The sequence below is a fragment of the Aulonocara stuartgranti genome (assembly GCF_965226115.1).
Source record: "Aulonocara stuartgranti genome assembly, chromosome: 4".
NCBI lineage: Eukaryota > Metazoa > Chordata > Actinopteri > Cichliformes > Cichlidae > Aulonocara > Aulonocara stuartgranti.
The window spans coordinates 21489332-21499086 of NC_138942.1; the positions used below are offsets into that span (position 1 = coordinate 21489332).

The 9755-nt window shown below is 45.6% G+C and overlaps 1 protein-coding gene across 1 annotated transcript; it reads left to right on the plus strand.

Annotated features, from left to right (window-relative positions):
• The first annotated feature begins 33 nt into the window (after positions 1-33).
• Positions 34-7687, plus strand: cdr2l (cerebellar degeneration-related protein 2-like). The gene is made up of 5 exons (XM_082530683.1): positions 34-1000; positions 2987-3099; positions 4677-4825; positions 5114-5278; positions 6147-7687. The coding sequence occupies exons 1-5, from the start codon at positions 922-924 to the stop codon at positions 7081-7083; spliced, it is 1443 nt and encodes a 480-aa protein (XP_082386809.1). The 5' UTR covers positions 34-921; the 3' UTR covers positions 7084-7687.
• The last annotated feature ends 2068 nt before the right edge of the window (positions 7688-9755 follow it).

Consider the following 9755-nt stretch of genomic DNA (forward strand, 5'->3'; position numbering starts at 1 on the left):
GTACAGGAGACGTCCCTGGTGGGGACGCTGTCAAGTAAACGATGATGTCATCTTTAGTAGTGCTGCTTTCAGGAACTCCTGCTAACGTAGGACTCAAGAGCCTCCCACACTTTTTATGAGTAATGTCATTGCTTATGTTGGTAAATACACAGTAGTCAACATCATTTACGAAAAGGGTGTGTATATATTTTAATCTTCATGATTATGTGTTAATTTACCTACATTATAAAGAATCCGGCCCTTTTTGGCCACTTAAAATGTGTTTATAGTACCATTATGTTTTACTTGTTTCAATTTCCGCTGGCCCTTTTGGCCAGATCTCTCTTTTGTAAGCTTTGGATAGTGGCCGGATCAATCCAAATATCAATAGTATTGATACGAACGCTGATATTGGTATCGGCTCAATATCAATATTTGCAGTACTGCACAGTAAAATGGTCTGTTAAAAAAGTCTATTAACCTCACTGATAGGGTAAAAACAGCACTGAATTCTTTAAGGGAACAGTAGAAGAAGAATCTCAAAAGACTAACGTTGCAAACAGCACTTTTCTCCCACAGCACATAAACGCAGCACCAGCAGCGCTCGGTTACTCGGTTGCCGCCAGGCTGCCAGTCTGCGTCCGCTGCTGCTGCTGCACATCAAAGCCTGATGAGACACCGAGGAGACGCTGTCAGCCTCCTCCAACCTGCTTCACGTCGAGGCCGCTCGGATGCGGGGTGCTTCATATCTGCGGACGCTTCGAGAAGAAAAAGGAGAAGGAGCAGGTGCACCGAAGTCCCCGCCGCCGAGGTTTCCTCTCTCTGAGTGATTTGTGGGGGGGGGGGCTGTTGTTCGTTGTCACTTCCGGGCGAGCAGTCGGTACCACCGGCAGCTCACATCGCCGGCGGAGGAGGAGAAGAAGAGGAAGTTCGGCGGCATCGATGCTTCGCGCGGGGAGGATGGAGGAGTTTGTCACGGAGGAAGAGGAGCCGTGGTACGACCAGCGGGACCTGGAGCAAGGTGAGCCCACTCCTCCCAACCCCACCCCTTTTCTATTAGCAACCGCTGGCCCCCGGGTGTTCATGCATTTAGAGGTGGGTGGAAAACCGGGAGGAGGTTGCACCTCTTAAAGGCAACTCATGCACGAGTTGGAGCTGCCTGCCCTTCATCTCATCAATTACTCCGATCCTGTCAGCGGTGGTTCGGACAGCAGTCCTCCTGTCAGACTGACTGAATGTCTTCCTCTCATCTCAAGCTGTTTTTCTCTCTCAAATCCATCAGCCCACTTGCTGTGGAGCTGCATGACGTTATTTTGAGTGTATGTTCCTAACAAAAAGGTCAGCACAGTGTGTGCAACAAATCCCCAGAACTTTGTAGATTTTTGAATAAAATGAAAGAAGCAAAGAGCAGCAAAGGCAGCTCAGACTGTTTATTGTTGCTCCTCCTTGCTGCTGTGTGACCAGCCCTGCCAGAAAAATGGCTTTAAAAGGCTGCAGTTTCACTGAGAGTGCGTCTGAGGAGAGCTGTGCTCTGGAAAGCCTGCGTCCTCCTGCAGCAGCATCACCCCATCTCCTGATTACCTGCTGACCCAGAGAGCTAAAGCAGCTTTGTAGCGTCATTGTGCAGCGTGCATGGAGAGGCAGGTGGATTTGACTCCCTGTGTGTGTGTCCATCATCAGAATTTCATCTCAGCATTATTCAGCATACAGACTAAAGTCATTAGCCCCCCCAACCCCACTCTGTTCCCATCCCGCAGGCTGATCTGATTAGGGAGCCCCAGACGAAGCCTCCTTAGTGGAGATCAGAGATTTGAGGCTTTTCGGGGTCAGACTGGAAGCGTAATTACCGTCAAGCTCTCACTGTGCCACACAAATACACTGTGTGCACTTTAGAGCCTGGCATCATTTTGCCCCAGAAATGATGCTGCGTTATGCAACTTTTCTGCTGCCGGATCTACTATTTGGTGACACCACCCCCCTCGCCTACCCACCCCCTACCTCTGTGTGGTTATTAGAATCAGGCAAACATGGAAAATGAGTCCTGGCAGATGGTGTGGTTAGTCCTGCAGCTTCATCTGACCTGTGAGGGGGGGCCTGTTGCATGAGGAGTTAGAGTTCAGTCCCTGTGATAAGGATGACTTTCTCAGCAAGGCCTCCTGCACAGAACTCAGAAGTTATATAACAGAAGACTCTCGGCACGTGCCCGCCACAGGGACAGAAGCGGCGCCGTGACTGTGAGGTGCCGTGCGAACTCTCCTCCAACGCCTCTTCCTCAGCTCATTAGCGCTCTCCGGTTCAGGCTGGAGTTTTGCTATCTCTTCTGTCTTGTTGAAGCATGTCCTTGCCTCCCCTCGCTGCGTTTTAGGCGACAGAGAGGATGCACAGCGTGCACAAATGGAGCTTGTTAAATATGTTAGATAAGGCAGAGGTGTTACATGCAAATGAGCCCAATCGGATCTAATCTTTTGGGTTTTACACCTGCAGAACTGCATGCATGCAGGCTTGTGTTTTTATCCTCTGCGTTGGGTTGAAAAAACACTCCATTCACTGCTCAGTAATGGATGTCAGTGCCTCTCTGTCTCCTCCCATCCCTCCACTCCCCCATGTTTGTTATGAGCTCCAAGTATACAGAGCCAGCAGGATTCTCCTCCTCCTCCTCCTCCTCCTCCTCTTCAGTCCAGCTTGTTTTTATCCACCAGAGGAGAATGAATAATGGATGCTTCACGCTGTGTCAGAAAATATCAGCAACTGTTAAGGTGTTGTCAGAGCTCAGGCTCCTGCTGTGCGCACAACTGCAGGCTTTTATCAGCATGATGTGAAGAGAAACCAATCTGCAAGACAACTATTGTGATCTTTAAAATAAATGCACGGTAATATTTGGTGCCTGTTCTCTTTATCTTGGTTTTCATTAAGTCATCCACAAACAAGCCTGAACAACTGGTTTTAGCCGTAAAGCCCTGAGAGCGAACTCTGCTTATGTCTGTCCTTCTCTCCCATCTCTCGTCAGACCTGCATTTGGCAGCGGAGCTCGGCAAGACCCTCCTGGAACGCAACAAAGAGCTGGAGGACTCTCTGCAGCAGATGTACATCAACAACGAGGAGCAAGTGCAAGAGATTGAGGTGTGCTACTCCTGGGCTGCTGCCTGTCTGTGTTCCTTTCCTACTCAGTTATGGTATAAAGTGAGGGGAAGAAATGGCAGAAAGCAGCACGAGTGTGTGAGAAGAAAAAAACACGTGCAGAATGCGTCAGCCTCTTCACAGCTCAAAATCTGCATGTGGTGTTAGCGACGAGGCTCACCGAGGGTAAAGTAAACACCTGATGAGAGCCTCTGAAAATGTATTCTCAGTCTTAGAGATAGACACACAAAGTCAACGTATCGAATTTTGGCGAAACCTGTATATAAACTCGCTAGCCACTATATTAGGAACACCTTACTAGTACTGAGTTGGACCCCATTTTCCTTCTGCGCTGTCCTAATTTTTTGTGGTACAAATTTCAAGTCAAGTCAAGTGGCTCTATTGTTATTGCAACCATGTGCAGTGATACAGTACACAGTGAAACGTTCCTCCGAGGCCATGGTGCTACATATGACATATAACAGACAATCTACACAGCGCTGCATAAAGTGCAATGTGCAAAAAAACAAAACAAAGACAGTGCAACACCAACCTGAACAGAACGATACAGACACAACACAGTGCATGCACAACAGGGCAATAGAAATGTGCAAAAGACTGAGCATTGTGCAAAAAGCCACTTGGTATATGAGGATGAGGGTGTGTGTGTGTGTGTGTGTGTGTGTGTGTGTTAATCCAGTCACTGAGTGTTCGGGAGTCTGACAGCTCGGGATAAGAAACTGTTTCGCAGTCTAGCAGCGAGGGCCTGATTACTCCGGTATCTCTTGCCCGAAGGCAGCAGGGTGAAGAGTGTGTGTGGGGTGTGTGGGGTCCTCCACAATGCTGTTGGCTTTGCAAATGTACCAAAGTGAGGTGACTGTGGAGCCCATTTAAGTACACTGAACTCAGTGTCATGTTCAAGAAACCAGTTTGAAATGATTAGTTTTGTGACATGGTGTGCTGTCCTGCAGAAGGTGGATACACTGTGGTCATAAAGGGACAGGCATGGGCAACAACAATACTCTGGTGTCTGTGGTGTTTAAACTATACTCAGTGGGAACTTATTAGTGCAGTGTGCAATTTTGTGACCTTGTGTAATTTGTAGCCTCAATTTCTTGTTCTTAGTTGGCAGGAGTGACAGCTGGTGTGCTCTTCTGCTGCTGCAGTGTTCAGAGATGCTCTTCTGCTTACCTTGGTTTTAATAAGTTGCTGTGGACTTTCTATCAGCTTGAAGCTCTATGGCCATTCACCTCTGACCTCTGACATCAACAAGGCATTTTCTCCCAGAGAACTGCCGCTCTTTGTTCTGACCATTCTCTGTAAACCTTTAAGTTAGATTATTAGATGTAGATTTTCCAGTGTTCTGGTTTAGATGTCTCACAGTTTTGACTGACACTACCCACGAGATGAACTTTTAACCCATATGAACCCGTGTGAACTGTAATTGTATAAACGTGTGTATTTGGGTTAGTTTGCATTCTTTAAAGTACTTCTACCCTGTGCTCCCAGGACCAGTCTGTTCTCCAGATGTAAACCATTAAGATCCTCTCATTTTAATTGCAAACATGCGTCTCTTGCAGTACCTGTCCAAGCAGCTGGAAATGTTGCGGGAGATGAACGAGCAGCACGCAAAGGTGTACGAACAGCTGGATGTGACGGCCAGAGAGCTGGAAATCACCAATGAGAAGCTGGTGCTGGAGAGCAAGGCGTCGCAGCAGAAAATAGACAGGTGACCCACAGCTGCTTTGAGTCCACGCTTTCACTATACGTGGTTGGCCTCTGTGGGAAAAGCAGCGAGCCTGATGTAACAGTCACTTCGTAATCAGCTGAAGAATGTGAGCCTTGCTGCGCTGACAGACCACTCCCTCCACCTGAGCAGCTATAATCGGATTTAAATAATCAGGGATTACATTATGTTATGTTGGTTTGTAATGCTGAGTCATTCCAGCATTGAGATAAAGGTATGGTGTAATCAAAATGGAAAAAATCAGTGATCTGTGTGTGTGCATGCCTGCAGGTTAACCAGCACCATGGAGACCCTACAGAGCCAGGTGGACAGTCTCACAGCTCGGGTTGAGGAGCTGCGAACTTTGGAGGAGCTGAGAGTCCGCAGGGAGAAGAAGGAGCGTCGCAAGACCATCCACTCTTTCCCCTGCCTCAAGGAGCTCTGCACTGCTCCGAGGTCACTGAGCGTCAGGAAATGATTGGTGTCTTTGCTGTCTGTAACATAGAGCTAACAGTAACTGTAACATGTCCTTTGTATGCAAAAAAGTATTTCATTTCTTAGTTTTTTTGCATATTTGTCACTTTTTTCCAGATCATCAAACAAATACTAGACAAACATAACCTGAGTAAATGCAAAACATAGTGTTTAAATCATGATTTCATTTATTAAGCGAAAAAGGTATCCAAACCTACACGGCCCTGTGTGAAAAAGTAATTGTTCCTTAAAGCTAATAATCAGTCATTGTCAATGAGTCTTTCACATCTTTGTGAAGGAATTTGGACCCACTTTTCCTTTTTTTAAATTCAGCCACATTAGAGGTTTTTTAGCATAAGCGGCCTGTTTAAGCATATAAATCTGATTGAAGTCCAGGCTTGGCTCCAAAACTTTCACTGCTTGTTTCTTAGCCATTCAGAAGTGGACTTGTTGGTGTGCTTCAGGTCATCGTCCTGCTAGATAACCAACCCAGTGAGGCCTTGGTATGGCGAGTGAAACCGAACTTTTTTTCTTTCCAAAAGATGTTGTTAATCACAGTTAATTCCTGACTTAACAAGAGAGGCAGTTACTTTTCCACACAGTGCCAGGTAGGCTTCAGTAGCTGTTTCCTTATAAATGATGAAGTCATCATCTAAAAACTGAATTCTGTATTTGTTCAGGTTATCTTGGTCTAGTATTAAAATTAGTTTGATGTAAAACAAAAAAACCAGAAGGACTTGAATGCTTTATCACTGGACTGTATTTATAGTGTGACTGTGCAGTGTTTGTACATGAAATTTGAATGAGATTGGGCACAAATGCAGCTCACTGAGTGTTTTTTTCCTGTAAGGTATGAGGATGGTTTCCTGCTGGCCAATCCGGGTAGCGTGGACCTGGCCGAGCGACAGCCGCTGGATGAGGAGAACGACCGTCTGAGAGACATCGTGTCGTCGCTGCATTCGGCCATGGCTGCAGAGCGGTCCAAGCGGGAGGGTGCAGAGAGGGAGTGTGCTGCTGTGCTGCAGGAGTTTGAGCGCCTGGAGCAGCGTCTCCTAGGAGCAGAAGGATGCCAGCTGCGGGTTCAGGAGTTGGAAGCTGAGCTCCAGGAGATGCAGCAGCTCAGGAAGTCCAGGGTGTGTCTGATTGGTGACATGGAAGACGGCCTAGAGAATCTGCTCAATAACGGCCCTGAGACTGACACTCCAGAGGAGAGCCCAGGGCAGGAGGACGGAGGCGAGGGAGGTGCTGGAGAGGCTGGGCAGCAAGGAGGACCGGTGAGAAAAAGCTGCAGCGACACAGCCCTGAACGCCATCTCAGCTCGTGACGCAACCGGTAGACGGCAGGGGAGCTACGCCCTCCACGCCAATGGCGTGCGCAAACGGGGCATGTCCATCCTGCGGGAGGTGGACGAACAGTACCACGCGCTGCTGGAGAAGTACGAGGAGCTGCTGGGGAAGTGCAAGCGTCACGAAGAGAGCCTGTGCCACGCAGGGGTGCAGACCTCGCGCCCCGTCTCCAGGGATCCCTCCATGAAGGAGTACAACATGGCCGCCGCGGGGCCTTCCACCTCCGGAGACGTCGTGATCGCCGCCGCCCCTCCTACACCCCCTCAGACTCCCTCCACCCCTGAAGCCCTGGAGGGGATCAGCAGGCAGGTGGAGCAGGTGGACAAACGGCTGAGCCAGAACACGCCAGAGTACAAGGCGCTGTTCAAGGAGATCTTCTCCCGACTGCAGAAGACAAAGAGCGACATGAACACGAGGAAGAGCAGAAAGACTAACAAGTGAGGCAGAAGCATTTCACTACATATCGTACTGTGTATGACTGTGTACGTGACAAATAAAATTTGAATTTGAATTTGATGAGATACTACAAACATCTCAGTTTACCAAACTGTTTAAAGGCTTCCCATTTAACCGTTTGGACACCCTTCACTGCTGTATCCTGTTTCACATGAAACTGCCAAAGGGATGGAATGCTTCTCCTGACTGTAACTGACAAACTATCTGAACGGAGGGTTTTGTTGTGACGTTGTTTGTAACTGATGCTAAAAAAAAAAAAAGATAAACACTGAAGCCAAATAACAGGCCAACTTTCAGAAGCTTTAAAACTTGCAGCATTTACAGCATGCATCTGGCTGATAACACAAAAAAAGCTAAATCTGTCTTTGAGAAACAGGAATCGCAAGCTTTTGAATGGCTCAATGAGCTTAAAGCTTTTTGAACTCACCGGATAGCACAAAAGTGTACCTCCTGAACAGGCAGCGATGCTTCTGCATCTTTTTCAGGGATTTATTTCATCATTTCCACACTGTGCTGTCACATGATCCAACTTGTTCCTGTAATAGGCTGTTTTAATGTTTCCTGTTGATTAAAATAACTACTGCATCAACCATGTTCTCCTTTTTTGTTTTTGTTTAAACCTCTGCCAAGGTGGTTTAAATACATGTTTTTGTTACTGCTTGCATGTGTGCTGCCAGTCTGTCTGTAAATGCAACAGCTCGGAAAGTTTTGAATGAATTCTGATAAAACAGATCCATCAAGCTCAACTTTATGATTTATTAAAAATCAACAAAAAGCCTTGTAACTTAGAAACTACGATTCTTAACATGTACAAAGTAGCCTGTAAAGATTTCTAACGTGTCACATTTGACCTCTGACCTCTCCTTCAAGGGCAGTAGATGATCCAAAAGTCAAAGTGATAATACTATTAGCCGATTTTTTTTCTTACTGCCATTATTTGCATCGACAACATATCCCCAATGATATATGAGGATTGTAAATATCATGGTACTTTGGACCTCTGACCTCTTCTTCGAGGTCAAACTTTTAAAAATAAGACATGTTAAGAAACCCTGCTTAAAACTCTGCTGCCTTTGTTTGTACAGTGGGGCAAAAAAGTATTTAGTCAGCCACCGATTGTGCAAGTTCCCCCACCTAAAATGATGACAGAGGTCAGTAATTTGCACCAGAGGTACACTTCAACTGTGAGAGACAGAATGTGAAAAAAAAAATCCATGAATCCACATGGTAGGATTTGTAAAGAATTTATTCGTAAATCAGGGTGGAAAATAAGTATTTGGTCAATAACAAAAATACAACTCAATACTTTGTAACATAACCTTTGTCGGCAATAACAGAGGTCAAACGTTTACTATAGGTCTTTTAGAGCTGGGCGATAGAACGATAACGATATGTATCGCGATATAACTTTTTCTCGATAGAAAAATTAAACTATTGCGATAGACCTCGCCGCTCTTGTCCTCTTAAAAAAAAAAAAAAAAAAAAAAGAACAGCCAATCCAAATTAAGTAGCGCAGAGCCGAACCAATCACAGCCGCAGCGTCACGTCACGTGACTTGTTACGTACAGCACAAGTGCCAAGCCGCACATGTGTATTTGTTTGGGAAGCAGCCAGCCACCGTACCGCCCGGGTAATGGAGGAAATGAGTGTGCCGACTAGAAAAATCAACCGAGCGTGACCAAAGAGAAAACAGATGATGGTTCCAATGCCGGAGAGATTGTCGAACGGAAGAGCCATAGAAGTTCCGTAGTGTGAAGGTATTTCGGCTATTTCAAGTCTGACAAAAAACAGAGTAGCGTGCACTGTAAATTGTGCCGAAAGCAAGTCTGGAAATACAATAAACTGGTGCATGCTCAGGCTACGTCCACACGTACCCGGGTATTTTTGAAAACACAGATTTTTCTATGCGTTTGCACCTTTCGTCCACACGTAAACGGCGTTTTTGGTCACTGAAAACGAAGATTTTTAAAAACTCCGGCCAGGGTGGATATTTTTGAAAACTCAGTTTTTGCATTTACGTGTGGACTAGAAAAGGAGAGATTGAGAATTTCCTTTTAGTTCTCAGTTTATTTGATATTGACAAAAGTTAGTCAGTTTTGTCTGTTCTTCTGTAAAACAAACTAAGATTTATTTTTAGAATTAATATTTTGTTTCTAAGTGGAATTGACAATTTAGTCTGTTTCGTTTGTTCTATTTTGAAACTTAAACGCTTTAGCGGCTGCCTTTTGTGTAGTTTGCAATATTTGCCTTTATTTATCTGAAAAAGTCTCATGTTCCTTAAGTACATCTACCCTGTTGAACTTATTATGGGAAATAAATATTTAAATAAAAACAAGCTGCTGATTATTTCACATTTTACTTGTGAGCAACAGCACATTTAAATCTTACAAATATAGTTATTTGGCTTATATCGTGATAGATATCGTTATCGCCTGAAATGAAAAAAACATATCGTGATATGAAAAAATCTTATATCGCCCAGCTCTAAGGTCTTTACCAGGTTTGCACACACAGTAGCTGGTATTTTGGCCCATTCCTCCATGCAGATCTTCTCGAGAGCAGTGATGTTTTGGGGCTGTCGCCGAGCAACACGGACTTTCAACTCCCGCCACAGATTTTCTATGGGGTTGAGGTCTGGAGACTGGCTAGGCCACTCC